The sequence below is a fragment of the Pteropus medius genome, unplaced genomic scaffold (genome assembly GCF_902729225.1).
Source record: "Pteropus medius unplaced genomic scaffold, Ma_sr-lr_union100, whole genome shotgun sequence".
NCBI lineage: Eukaryota > Metazoa > Chordata > Mammalia > Chiroptera > Pteropodidae > Pteropus > Pteropus medius.
In genome coordinates, this window is record NW_024349796.1 from 7,446,337 (window position 1) to 7,461,396 (window position 15,060).

The 15,060-nt window shown below is 50.2% G+C and overlaps 1 protein-coding gene across 1 annotated transcript in view; it reads left to right on the top strand.

Moving 5' to 3' along the window:
- The first annotated feature begins 1,163 nt into the window (after positions 1-1,163).
- CAPN8 (calpain 8) overlaps positions 1,164-15,060 on the top strand; it is a 46,285-nt gene continuing 32,388 nt past the window's right edge. The window contains 2 exon segments of the mRNA XM_039883325.1: positions 1,164-1,400; positions 5,498-5,567. Of these exon segments, the coding sequence (XP_039739259.1) occupies positions 1,164-1,400; positions 5,498-5,567 (307 nt within the window).

Below are 15,060 nucleotides of genomic sequence, written 5' to 3' on the forward strand. Positions count from 1 at the left end.
GGGCTCTGCCTCTGCGGACACTTCGCCATCTCCTTATTTGTCTGTTGTGAGATCTCCCTCAGCCTCTTCTTAGGAGAATACTTGGGGTCGCATTTAGGGCCATGATCTTCTCCCCATTTCAAGACCTTTAACTGCAAAGACCCATTTGTCAAATAAGGCATCATTTACAGGTTCCAGAGATTAGGATTTCATGTCTTTGGGGACACTTTCCAGCCTGCCACACACACGCTAAGGTTCAAAACTCATCGGCATGATTCCCCTCCCAAGGGTAGACCAGGCCTAGGAGAATGGAACCCCGAGAAAAGGGATCGATCCAAAGTCCGAGAGCCCAGAATCCACTTCTGAGACAGAACCCCAAACCCTGATTCCCAGGCCTTCTCGTTCAAGCCTTGGTTCCCAGGAATAATGACAGCTGACGTGTCCTGAGGGCTTCTTACTCACTAATCTAAGCAAATGACGTGCACTATCTCATGAGTCTTCCAAACAGCCTGCGAGGTAGGTCCCCCCATTATCTTCCATTTGACAGCTGAGAAGATTACGGGGCGGGAGGCTGAATAACTTGCCCACGGTTATTAATGAACAGAGCTAATTACTGATGGAGCTAGGATAGAAACCGGGGCAGTCAGAGGTCAAAATCTTCATGCAGCGTCCCGCAGGCTTACTCCGACCCACCGTGGGAATCATCCTTCCTGATGTTTTTGTCCTTCTAGCAAGTCTGGAACCTAACTTTTCTGGAAGCAAAGGAGACCCCTCCAACGCTTGCCTTCCTCCTGCTCAGAACCTCTCCGGTTCCTTGGTAAATCCTTGCCTCACTGAGCCTGACAGGCCTTCCCATCCCAGCCAGTGGACCCAATGGGAGGTGAGCAGGTCTTGCAATGAGGTGGGGACAGCTGAGGTCCTATTAATGGCTTGGGTGGGGCCCCGGAAGGTTCCCGGCCTCCAAACTGTCTGCCAAAAGGCAGACAGGGAAGGCGGGGCACTTTGGGTACGTATTTGCTCCTGGCTCTGATTCACTTCCCTCTGCAGCAGCCCCTCAGGTGAGATGTTTACCTGTCCCTCCTCCCCTCCATGCTGCCTTATAGCTCCCCTCCCAGTGGGGCACGTCTCCCAGAGCACAGAGCAGTGCTGTCCTCCTGTGTACCCCACGGGGCCCACCCACGGCCATGGCGGCCCTGGCGGCTGGAGTCTCCAAACAGCGGGCAGCCGCTGAAGGTCTGGGCTCCAACCAGAAGGCCGTGAAGTACCTAGGCCAGGACTTCGAGACCCTGAGGCAGCAGTGCTTGGACTCAGGCGTCCTCTTTAAGGATCCAGAGTTCCCAGCGTGCCCATCGGCCTTGGGCTACAAGGATCTCGGACCATGCTCCCCGCAAACTCAAGGCATTGTCTGGAAGCGACCCCCGGTAAGGAGATGGGCTGGCTGTTGAGTGTCGTGCAGGATGGAGGGCCCTCGCTTCCTGTCAGAAGTCGTGGAGGGAGAAGTCATGGCTCTGGACCCTAAATCCCATATTTCAGAAATCTTTTTCAGAGGTGGCGAGGTGCATGGGCTCTGGGACTAGACCAGTAAGACCTGAATCCTGGCTCTGCCTGTGTGGCCTTGGACAGTAGCCTTCGTGAGACTCAGTTTCCTCGCCTGTAAAATGGTGCTTCCAGCACCTTACTTTTCAGGGTTGGTGTGAGGACTAGAGATAAAGCTTGGAGTATAGTGTCCAGCACGTAACAGGCACAGGACACATGGAATTGATCAATGCTGAGTGCAGTCATTGATTAGAGGAAATCGTGCTGTCATTGCTGAAAGGCACAGGGTTGCTGAAGGCCGTGAATTGTCCCATGGGGCTGGCGGGTGGAGAGGTGGCGGCTGTGGCTCTGTGAACACAGATGGAACTTAGGGGCTCCTGGGTGTTGTCACCGGGACCACCCGAAGCTCAAGGGCAGAGAACGGGGAACCGTCCTCCCAAAACCTGGACCTGTGACCTACAGCCGTGCGACCCCGATTAAGTGATTTAACCTCAGTGACAGGAGCCTCCTCCGCACAGAGTGGCTGTGAGTATTGGGGTAATTATGTGAAGGGCTCTGTTTAGCGTCTGGCACATACGAAGTCTCATAAGAGAACATGCTCGGTGGCCCTTGGCCAGGGCATCTTGCATCTTCTGGACCGTGATGGGAAAATCATTCTTAGAGCCCTCACCTCCTCACCCACCCACATTGCCGTTGCCTCTAAACCATGTCTTCACCTGGTCTCGCTGCCCACGTTAATGTGATCATTGAGGACTAGGCGCGCTAATTTGTGCCTGTCAACAAAATGCTGTAAAGTCCAGAGGATGAGGTGGTAGAACCTGATTGATGTTGAAGTGCCGCCATTGTTTGGAGTTTTCAGATGAATAAATAAATGCGTGTCAAAATTTACTGTCTCCATTTTCACTCATCAGTGAAGAATGATCACACAGCTGTTTTTAGCCAGGCCGAGCTCACACATCACACAGTACATTAGAGGACACGGTTTTATCTTCTAAGATAAAATAGGTTATCAAATATCTGAGATGGTAATGACCCTGGTTCTGCCTCTCTCTGGGATGTGCCTGAGAACCTGAGAAAATCAGCCCTTTCCTAAATGCTTTATTTCCTTCTAAGGGGCCTTCTTGAGGTCTGTCTGCGAGAAGGTCGTGCTGTTCGGAAGTGAGGAGCATTAATGAGTTCAGTTGCTGCTTTTTTCCCTCTTCCCCCCCTTCCTCCCTTCCTACCTCCCTCTTTTCTTTCTTAAATTGTGGTAAAATACACATAACAAAGTTTACTCTAGGTAACTCATTTACGTGAAATCGTATAGTATTCGTTCTTTGGCGTCTGGCTTACTTCATAACGCAATGTCCTCCAGATTCATCCACGTAGCAGGTGTCAGGACTTCCTTCTTCTTTGTGGTTGAATGACATTCTCTTGCAGGCATGTACGGTATATATTCTTTTTTTTACCCATTTATCCATCAACAGACTCTTGTGTTGCTTCCACGTTTTGGGGATCGTGGATCATGCTTTTATGAATATGGGTGCACAAATATCTCTTTGAGACCCTGCTTTCAATCCTTTTGGGAATTTAACCAGAAGTAGAATTGCTAGATCATATGACAGTTACGCTTCGATTTTTTGGGGGCACCACCGTATTGTTTTCCATAGCCACTGCACCATTTTACATTCCCACCAAGAGGGCACAATGCTTTCAGTTTCTCCACGTCCTCGCCAACATCTGTTATTTTCCGTTTTTTTTTTTTTTTTTTTGGATAGTGGCCATCTTAAATGGGTGTGAGGTGATATCTCATTGTGGTTTCCATCTGCATTTCCCTGATGACCAGTGATGTTGAGTATCTTTTGTGCTTCTTGACCAGTTGTAGATCTTCTTGGGAGAAATGCCTATTCGAGTCCTTTGCCCATTTTTAAATTGGGTTGTTAGCTTTTTGTGTCACTTGCCACTTTGAGGGTGATTCCTTATTTCCTTAGTCTTGGGGCCTTTCAGCCAGCTGCCCAGATGTGGCTCTTATGATCCTGGTTCCTACAAAGATGTCAATTTTTACCTGCCTTTGAGGGAAAGGAGATGATATAGATATATATATATATATATCTCCATATATATCTAGCCTATCTTGATTTACGGAGTCCTGGTTGGGGCAGATGCTCGTGTGTGGCCTTAGTGGAGCTTTAGCTGGGGAGGGGACAATTGAATAACTGACAGGCAGCAGAGTGGCTAAGAGCGTGGGTTTGGGTGTCACGTGGATCAGGATTTTAGTTCCCTCGTTGGCATTTACTGGCTGCGTGACCATGAGTAATTTACTGACCTCCGTGGGACCCAGTTTCCTCATCTTTAAAATGAGAATAATAATAGCACTTACCTCCTTGGGTTCTTGGGAGGTTTGAATGGGAGAATGGTTTAGCGCAGTGCCTGACGTATGATAGATGCTCAATAAAATGAGCTGTCTCTAGCTATTAATACAAGACAGAGTGTCCAGAGGGTGAAATATAAATATGAACAAATGTGTGGGAGTTCAGGGAAAAGAAGCAGTTAGATTTGACTGCAGAGTTGGGGCGGGTTAATTACTGTAGACATTTGAGCTGGGCCTGGTGATGGAAGAGAGTCGTGACAGAGACCAGAAAGGCACAGGAGTGAGCAAAGGCCCTGAGTCGCACAAGTGTTTTTAGAGCAAGGCTATTCAGAGGAAAGCAGTAAGTAGAGGACAGAGAGCATTGTGGGAAACAGAGATGAGGCTGGAAACGTCACGTGGGACCAGATCCTAGAGGGCCAGGGGCGCTAGGCCCAGTATGTGCCCATATCGATGGCGACGGTGAGGAAGATGGCGGCATCGCTGAGTTTCCCAAATGTGCACAGTCAGAGCTGCCGAAGCGCCAGATCTAGACTCTCGGACGTGGCCCAGCGCCCTGGGGAGCAGTGTTTCCACGTCGCCACCATCACCGAGACGTGAGGCTGAAGTCACTTCCTGCCTCGGCTTCCTTCCTGACACCCTCGCTCCCCTCGTTCCCGTCCATCGGAGGCTGCGTCATTCGTGCTTATGGAGAGTCTCGAGGCCCTTACCCGGGCAGTACTGAACGTTGTTCCTAAACAGGCACGATTGTTATTCAGGGAGGAAAGAAACAGTGTCCAAGTGTGGGGAGGCGGAGCCTCTTAACCCCTTGAACCTCTCTCCTGCTTTGCATCTCTGATCTGCGTTCCAGCAGAAAGTTAGTAATGGAGAGACGACTTTGGGCAGGTTCTGCAGGCGTCGTGCTGAGGTGCCATCTTACAAAGCTGAGGACGTCCTTGGCCCCTGAAAGATTCATGTCATATATCGGTCGTGGCATTTCTCGGTTGTTTTTTTCTTGGAGGAAGGTGAATTTCGACTTATGCTAAGACTAACATGCAGTGAAGCGAACATTCCATCTACTTAGAATCCTCCGAGCGCTGTTCCAGTGAAAACACCCTAACTCGCTCCCGGCCCTTGCAAACCGCTCTGTCTTCCAGACCGAACTCAGAACTTCAGCAGAACTTGGTAGACGTATTAGATATGAGTCTGTGAGCTTATATCACACGAACAGCGTGACGTGGGTAATCGATTACGCAGCTCGGGGGCGATTTGGGAAGCATCAGCATACTCTGTGCTTGGGAGTTGAAGCCACAGGCTTCACCAAGACAGAATGCTCAGGGCAGGTTATTGCCATGTGAAATGGCATCCCTGTAGAGGGTTGAGGACCCAGGGTTCCCTAATTCTTAGGAGTGAGCAGAACAGAGGAGCCTTTGAAGGAGATTGAGAAGGGGTATTTACAAAAGTGAGGAGAAAGTCAAGGGCAAGTAAGGCTAGGGACCTGGATGAAGAGAGTTTTCAGCAATAAAGTGAAGTGTATGCAACAGAAGATCCAGGTTGCTTTCAGGTCTGAATTCAATGACTCTAAAGCCATCTTTACGCTGCTGCCACCATCACTGGGCATCTTATGACTTGTGTTTTATCCCAAATTGCTTTAAGGAACTGTGTCCCAGCCCTCAGTTTATCGTTGGTGGAGCCACGCGCACAGACATTTGTCAAGGGGGCCTAGGTGAGTAACTGGGGAGAGTCCTGTTTGTTTGGGGAGAGGGTGGGGTGTGTGTGTAATGAGTAACCTCAGATTAAGCCATTACACTTCACCGACTGCAGTTACCTGTAAGTGGACATAATTTACCCTATAAAATGGCTCCGTCTCTATACTTATGAACTGTCATAGTAGATGCTTTTATAATTAGTCAGAAAACAAGAATCTTATCTTCCTAGCCAAGCTTTTTTTCATCGGCCCAGAATTCTGAGATGAGGAACCTGCCCTTCACAACCTTTCACGTTCCCACCAAATCAGGTGCAGTTCAACTTGGGAAATAATTCATTGTATTTTGTTTCCTAAGTTCGAACCTCAAGTGCTAGGAACCAAGATTCTCCTCGAGAACAGATTAGGGGGCAGCGTGGCCCCGAATCAACGTCGCTGGGCCTGCACAGCACCACCCAGGGACGGCTGCCAAAGAAATGAGAGCAACGAGGAGACACATCCTACTGGGTGAAAATCAGCAAAACAAACAGAATCTCAGCACCCGTCCGGCCCCGAGAACCGTCCCCTTTCAGAAGGTCCCCTGCTTTTTGTTCCCCCTCCGTGTTCCAGCCGGGAAAACCTGTTGGAATCCTTTATGATTCTGAAAATCACGGGGCATTTTATTTGAAACACCCCCGATGTTCCTTAATGAATATAGCAGGGCTGGTGGCGGGCGGCTTTGACGATAATGCAGCAGGAACGATTCGGGGCATCGCCCGAAACACGCGCCCCGTTTCCCGAAAACCTCAGCCTGCGTGTCCTCCGCCTTCGCGTCAGGGCTGTGAAGGAGCAGCGTGGGACCTCGCCCGTTCTGGGTTAGTGCGGGGTGCCTTTGACCTCTTCCAGATGTTTGTCCGAATTTCGCGTGTGTCTCAAGGAAGTACAATTACCAACAGATCCTTTTAACTGCTTTTCGTCAGAGATGTTTTAACTTTGGGAAAGGTGTTTAATAAGTGCCTTTTCATCGATTGACTCGGATCTTCCTTCGAATAGGGGAAAAGAGAGTCTCCAGAAGGGGGCCGGGGCGCCGCCGCGGGGAGGGTGTGCTGGTGGTGAATGCGCCGTAGCTGGCAGTGCAGGAAGTGAACCCCAACTAACCCTCAGAATCCAACTCACACCAGAGGCAGCGGAGGCCACCTTGGGGTTAGCCCGGCCTCCGAGGGGCTGGTTTTCCATAAGCAGGAGGAAGGGGGCGCTCTGTACGGGGCCTGTGGGCCCGGTGGAGCCTGAACAAGTGGAAAAGTGGGCAGAAACCAGCGGCTGAGTCAGGATGACCTGTGTGGCTGGGAGGCTGGGAGATTCGGGGAGGGCCCCCCACATCCCCCCCACAGTGGTGGATTGCGGAGAGATTAGGAGGAGAGACTCCTCACCCCAGGGCGAGGCGGTGTCATGTGGCACATGTTGATTCAGGGCGTGACAAGGATTAATGTTTGTTAAATACTTCCGTTGGCTTTTCAGAGTCCAACAGGGCCCCGCTGGGGTCTGCTCTAGGTTTAAAAAAATTATTATTATTATTATTGTTTTTTAACAATTGATCTCTAGAATGAAAATGATGTATTTTTTTCTCCCTAGCTTTGCGTTACTATCATTTTATTATTATTCTGAATACACGCGGTTCAAAAATTAAATTCACTGAAAGTTCACAGTGAAAATCGACTGCATCGCTCACTGCCCTGCAACCACTTAAAAAAAAAAAATCCTTTCAGTGTTTCTTTGTAGATTCAAGCCAGTCTAAACACATATCCTCATTTTTATCCCTTTTTTGCACTGAAGACAGCGTACTGTAAACACTGGTCGGCACTTTGCCATTAGTTGCTATTATTTTATTCCGTAAGACATTTTGGAGATCTTTCCGCATCATTGTATAAAGAGCTTCGTTCTTTTTTAACCCCTCAGCGTCCTGTACCCCGTTGCGCGATGTGCCACAGTTGATTTATCCTATTTCCTACTGGCGGACGCTGGCGTTATTTTCTCGCCGTTATAAAACACGTTGCAGAGAATGTCCTCCTCCTGACATCCGGCCGGACGTGCGAGGGTATTTGTCAGCAGGTCCGACGTGTGTCCCCTGCAACGCCAGGCTCTTTGCGCCCTGTCTTCTTGGGGGAGCCCACACTCCCCAGGCCTAGCAAGGGCCATGTGCACAGCCCCCCAGTGGGGCGGGAGGGAGTCTCAGGGCACATGGCGCTGGGAAGGAGTAAATCGTAAGTGTGCGACGCCCTGTAGGACACACCTGCGCGTGCCCATTTCCAGCGTGTGCTCATGGCTGGCACATCACCCAGGGAGCTGCAGAGACCTCACTGTTCCAGCACAGACCGTCTCCCCCTTGTACACCGGCTCATGCATATCCCAAAACTTTTTAAAGCCTCTGTGGCCAGTGACATAGACTCTCTCCTACCCCCGAAGTACACATTTCTGGCTTCACGCACCCCACACGGTAAGCCATGCCCGTGTGGTTCATCCGCCTGCGGGGAACACGGAGATGAGGTGTCAGTTATGCCGATGGTCGTGAAAATGCAACAGGGCTGGAAACAGCCTTAGGCATCCCAAAGCCACATGAGGGATGTTACTCTATAACCATAGATGACCTTGGTCTCTGAACGAAGAGTTTTGACATTTGCTGTCTTCAAGAACAGGGAGCAGCAGAGTTCCTTTTAATAACGAGGAACGGAGGCTTCCAGAATTTAGAAAGAAAGGAGATTGCTTTCTGAATAACAAATGCTACACCGTTTATCCAAACTTGACCCGGAGGGGTTTATTTTCCTTGCTGAGCAGGCTCAGCAGTGAGATGAGCCTTCCTTTGAAGGTTTGGTGAGGGTTGGGGTTTCTCTCTCCTTACCTGGCCTTCCCGCCTCCTCTCCCCTCTGTCCGATGTCTGTGTGTTTTGCGTGCCTTGTGCTTATCTCTTCTACCCTCTTTTCTTTCTTGACCTGGTTTTTCTCTTCACCTCTGTAGACTTGATGATTTTCTCATCTTCCCTGTGTTTACTGAATGGTAGTCTTGTTTTGAAAAGGAAACGTCTGGCCTGTCTCACATGTCTCTAAAGACAACTAACAATGACGACCTAAATTCAGGTGCCTCTTCTGAGGCAGCCCTCACGTTACTTTTCCTGCGTGAGTCAGCGTGTCCTGGGGCAGGGCCAGCTCTCGGCAGTCAGGACTGGTGTCAGCGTCTTTAGAGAACTCTTCTAGAATGCTTTGATGTGTAGCATCCTTCAGGGGCTGGGGCGAAGTGAATCAGTTCACTAGGACTGACTGGTTCTTTTAATGAGCAATCAAGGGACGCTTCAGCAAACTTAAAGGGCCAAACCCACTCTTCGATTCTGTCAAGCACCAGGTCAGACCTCCAGGAAGCAGAGAGACTGCAGACAACAGTTCCTTGCCACCCAGCCTTATGTAACATGGAGCAAATTTGTTTTTTTTTTTTTGCTAACAGGGTCTTTTCCTACTTGTGGTTCCCCTTTTTTGTTGCATATATTTCCCTTCTATCTTGAATCCTAGTGCTCAGTGCCATTGTATTAGATCCTACTATCTACCACTGTCCCATCTACTCTGAGGAAAGGGTCTGGGATAACCATTTACACTTTAGTGTGAATTTGAGCCAGTGGGTTACAAGCATTGTTTCAAGAGCATGAAAGAGTTCTACTGTTACTCTTTAGTTACACAAACCCTCGATAATTTATTTCATTTCAGCATGAATACAGGCAACGAAGCACACTAATAGAAATCATGGATGAGTTTCCTATCATATTACAATCGTTGCAAATATCTCAAAATACCACTTCTACTCATCGCTACCTTGTACTTATGCTGTTTATGAGGCTCCATTCCAATCTTTTATATAGAACATTAATGAAGAAGCACAAACTTTATTATAGTTTTTAAAAAACATTTTGATAACTGTTCCAATGTAATTTTTATAGTCTTATTTTTTTTGCCTTATGCATTTAGAAATATTATTCTGAGATCAGATCTGGACTTCACTGCACTGCCAAGGGGCCATGCACAGGAAAGACTAAGAGGCTCCTTCTGCCAGGGGGAGGTTTCTTTCTGTGGCAAGGGGATCTTGTCAGCTAGTTTTACTTACTCAGCAGTGTCCTGACTGTCCCTTACTTCTAAGAGAAATGCAAAATGTGCGGGCCAGCCTCTGAGTCCCCAGGGAGACGAACCCTTGCCCTTGAGCTTACTAACCTTATGAGGAGGTGGTGAGTGGTGCCAGGCCAGCGGGGAGCTCTCTGAGTGCCATCTTGGCTCAGCGGCCCAAAGTGTGGGTCCAAAACCCAAGTCTCAGAGTGCGGCTGACTCTTCCTCAGAGGGGCGCTTGCTGAAATGCTTCTGTCTCCACGTCTGTGTTTTTCCATCACTTTCCAGGCCAGTGACTGTGGAGCTGCTGGCCCCTCTGTCACCTGCGCTTGGGTGTTGGCCTCTCTTATCAAGTACCCCCTTGCCTTATCGCTTCCAATTCCATCAGCTCTTACTTGTTCACCCTGTTGGGCTCCCCAAATCTCCTTTCTCCCCTGGCTCTTGGGTAGCCAGAGTTGGGGGGCTCTCGAGAAGGATTAACTCCAGGGGCCATGACTCAAATGAGTCAAGTCAGCCAGGAGCGGGTTCCGTAGAGAGTAGCGGGGACTGTGGCTAACTAGCGACCGTGCCTGGTTTGAGGAGGAAGCCATCCCCGACTTGAACCGGATGTGGCCTTGAAGGAGCCAGGAGACCCACCCCGACCGCCCCGCGTCCGGCAGTGCCCTGGTTACTCTTCAGCCTCTCGCCGTGCTTTCCTTTTCCTTACGGCTTTCGCCACCGCCCGGGCACGGATTTATTCACTGGTCGCCTTCCCCACTGCAATGCAAACTCCACGACATCAGGATCCCCCCGCTGCTGTATCTTTAGGGCCTAGAATAGAACTTGGCGCAGAGTAGATGCTTAATAAACATTTGTAGGATGACTAGATAGAGGAATTGGGCCAGATTTTGCAGTTCTTAAGAGAAGCCAGAAGTCTGGTTTTGTTTTTAATTATGTGTGAACCCTTCCAGTTTAAATAGATCCACCACTACGCAGGCCAGCACTGCACAGGCCGAACAGAGTAGATCTGCAAGCCGGTTTGGACGGTTTGTCCCCTGCCGGGCTTGAATTACGGCACTGACTCTGCATGTTTTACATTCGAATCGGCTTTCACACTTCTGATCTGCTGCTAGGTGTCTCTACTTTAGTCTTGGAGAAAGCGATTTTTTTTTTTTTTTTTTAATAGATGAGCCCCAGGCCCGCCTGCGCTGGGCGCTGGCCGTTGACCGAAGCTGCTTTCTCCGTGGTTGCCTGTCCACCAACCGCTCCCCTCCACCGAAGGGTTTTGCTTCCTCCCCGTCTCGCATCTTTCCGCTCTCAGGCGCTGTGCTCGGGCCATTTTCCCAGACGAAAACCACCTCGTTTTCTGTCCATCGCGCCCCACCGGCCTCCCGGGCATTTTCACATCTGAGTTCACGTGACTTCGTCTCTTCATGTGTTTGAGGGTGGGAGGCCATTCGCATTTGGCCCGGGGGACGCTCCGCTGTCCCGTGTCTACTATTCGATGCACTTTAAGGACCCAGGTGTGCACTGAGAAGCCTCAGGATCCCCAGCGCTGGTCTGGGGGTGCCGGACTATTTTCAATCATTTTCGGAGGGCGGCTTTGGGCGACCCGTGTAGCCCGCCCCAGCACAAAGAGACAAGGCCGCTTGGTACCTCACCGCGTGGATTTCAGCCTTGGCCAGTGCTAACGATGAGTCACAGTGCTCATTTTTTTTTTCATTTTTGTCTCCATTAGGCCTGGCTCCTAGCGTTTGTCTTATTTTTACATCCAAAGGGCCTTCAATTCAGTCAGCGCACCGCTTCCTCGAAACTGGCTCTGCGATGTTTTCACATGAGCCCCAAATGTATTTACCTACTGATTTTTCTTCTCCTCCAGCGAATCGATTCCATTTTTATAATCTACTAAGAAAATGTTCCCCCCCCACCATAGCATTAGAGGCCTGATTTAAAGCGAGGGGAGAGAGAAGGGTGACTGGAAGCGATTTCCCGCCATCGACAGTCACTCCTTCCACGACAGCAGAGATTAGACGAGAATCGGCCTGAGGGGCCTCGTGGAGAGACTCTGAAATAATTTGGATCGGTTCCCTCAGCTGTGAAGAGTTTTCTTTCTTTTTTTCCCCTTTTCCTCCCCACTGATAACTTAGAGGGTAAAGCAAGATGGCCTCTGATTCACAAGATAACCTGCTAAGAACTGTCCTCGGCCAAACGCGAGGAGCCAGGCCTCTGCTCCCTGCTGTCCCCACTCTGCTGTCAGGTCTGAGGGGCGTCGTCTGGGTAACTATAGGGACCAGAAAGTGGAGATGTGAGCTGGCCTGTGTGTGGGAGGAGGGCACCGAAGCGGATTATTTAGTGTGCTTTATTATATGTAGGACAGCTCGAAAGCAGCGATTTTGAGGTTATAAAAATTATGGTTGCCGTAAGGAGTCACATGGTCATCGCTCAGAAAAATGCCAGTAAGATGTGGGGCTCATCTTTGAAACTGGGTGGGCGGCACTTCTCTTAGGGTGACCCTAATCGCTCACCCCCTTACCGAGTTTCTGGGCATCGCAATATCAGGGACCGACGTGCCCTCAGATCTTGCTTCGAGGACAACGGCCGCTCGTGCTCAGGCGACCACAACACGGAGGAAGATATTCCAGTGACGCGTGCTAGATCTTAATTTACGAATCCGTCAGGAGGTAGGGACCGCACGGTGGATTCAGGGATGGCTGGTGGCGGGACGCTTGTCAGAGCGAAGAGACACAGGGCTCATCACGCACACACCAATTTGTCGGAATCGGGAAGAACTTTCACGGCTCATTCGTTCATGCCGTAACTGGGCATTACGTGCCTTCTTTGAATAAACTGGTGTCGTCTCCTGGGAAAGACAGAGGGGAAGAGGGCTCCAGACGGCGGAAAGCATGTGAGCGAAGGCCCTTTGGATAGATGGAGCCGGGAGGGCGGAGCTGAGTGCAAAGGGGCAGTGGCCGGATGGTCAGGGCCTTGGCGCTGGGTGGGGGACTTTGGACTTTATTCCTAAGGGCAGTGGGGAAGCATGGACGGTCCCTTAGCAGGGTCGTGTTCAGCCAGACTTGCTGCAGCGGGAAGAATGGGAACACCGGGCAGCAGACAACCGCGGCACGAGACGCCTTCGCCATCTGAGGGCGGCTGGTGTCCAAGGAGGGCCGCCGGGAGGCACACGGAAGCCCGCGTTTCCAGCAGTTCCTAAAACGTTTTTGGTGACTTTGAAAAATGCTACGGAAAATTATGAAAAAAAATTTCCATAGATTTCACAATCCTTATGTGACAATTGCAGCTCTGTGCAAAATCCTAGAACAAGGAAAGAATGGATGATTGACATTTTGTCCTTCCTCCCTTCCTTCCTGATTTTTCCTGAAAAAAATTACGAGACGGCAGCACGCAGCACGCAGCACCCTCCCTCCACTTCTCGCCTGACTTTCGAAGCATCGTTAAGAAAACATCGAAACACGGCATCGCTTTTCCCGAGGTTCGCCTTCGGTCCTGCGGTGCTCAAACAGTTCTTTTGTCTTCGCGAGTGTCAATCCCGCCTTGAGCCGAGCCGGTCCTCGTCCTCAGCTGTACCTGCTTCAGCTCCAGATGCTCCTTGGGCAGGTCTCCAATGTCACCTCCACTAATTTCATGAAATCCTGCGAATTTAGCCAAATGTTCAGTGTCACTTTGCAAGCACTTTGCATTCCATTTTCCCGAGACTGGCATGATCCAGGGAAGGAATAGCTACTCGTGCTTCGTGGGGACGAGGTTTCGAGTGCAAACGCCTGAATATTTTCACATCATGACAGATGTGCTTCTTTCTGCAACCTCCTCATTACGGCTCCTGGTTAATGTATTTGGGGGTCAGAGGGTCCCTCAGAGTCCCAGTGGGAGAGAAAGCAATGCATGGCAGGGGCGTCAGAGAGGAGCGGCCGGCTTTGGGAGTTATTTAGGAATTACATCGAAAGCATTTGGGAATCAAGCGGATAGGAGTGGAGTGAAGGAAAAAGGAATTAAAATAGCTCTCAGGCCTGAGCAACTGAGAAGCTTGTGGCGTGGAAGCCTGAGAGAGAAAAGTCTCCACAGGCCAGACTGACGGGGCATGAATAGAGAATGGTGCCGGCAACTTCCTAGGGCCAGTTCCATTTCGTGTTTCCCGTGGCGTAGTAGATGCTCAGTAAAGGTTTGCCGAGTCACTCGCTTGGGATCCCCTGTGTTTCTGGTTAGTTTGTGTTGGATGATAATAGCTAACGAGAAGGGGGTTTACCGAAGGCTTTCTATGTGGCAGGCACCGAGCTAACTAAGCACTTTACACAGATTATCTCGTTGTTATCTTCCTAACAAGTCCAAGAATTAGCAACTGTTTTATGTCATTGCAACGTAGGTAGATGCTGTTATATGAGGTGGGTCAGAGGGTGAAGAAATACCAGGAGGTGGAGGTCATGGGAAGTCAGGATGCGGAGGGGCTCGTGAGAGGCCGTGTGTGGTCTGAGGGGAGGAGAGAAGGTTCGAGAAATTTCTTGTTCGTCCTGCCTGGAGATCCAGGGCATGTATTTCAAATGGTGATAATCCTGTTTGTTTGCTTCAGCTTCTGAGCGGCTCTGGAACACTTGGGAAGGGCAGCACGCTCATCATCTTGTGGGACTGACTAGTCTTAGCTCTGACGCTGCCTGGCTGACCTTGGGAGGTCACTTACCTGCTGAGAGCCTCAGCTCTGCTCATCAGGAAGGCGAGGATTACATGCCCGCTTGACCTGGTGCTAAGCCTGGACATTCAAATCCAGAAAGTCACTCTCCTTACGCGATTTCATGGAAACTCTTGGAGGATGAAGGGTTGAGCCTGGAGGGCATTTTTCTCTCATCTTCCTCTTGTAGGAACTCGCCCTGCCCAGAAACCACTGGATTAAACTGCTTCAGGATTTAGCAGGATTTATCATAGGCAACCTCCAGATGTGCGAAGTGCATTAAACCGAAGTACGTCTGTAGGCTCAGAGAAGGTGCTGAGCCCCGCCTAGTGAAGTCAGGAACTCAAGTGAGCCCAATTCCGTTCAAAACTTCGTGCAATCAGTAATTGAAACAGTCGTTTTAGGTATGACTCAGACCCTTTTGGGTAACTGGCTAGTCTTCCACATTTCTCCGCTCTGCCCTTCTTGTTTCCAAGATGGTGCCGGAGGACCAGCCCGGCTGGGTCCTTGCGTGTGAGCTGGCTGTGCTGCTGAGGCGTGGGGGGCCTGGTTCCCGCCTTGGCCTTCTGCTGGTGGCCACTGCTGGCATCATGCTCGTGGCCTCTTGTACTTTATTTTTTGAGGCCACAGGGGACCCGAGGGATTTTTTCTGGAATGCCAGTTACTCATCTTTTCCTCCATGGCTCACCACTTTCTTAATTCCATGGAGGCTGCCAGGGTAGGCACAGAACTTCCCTCC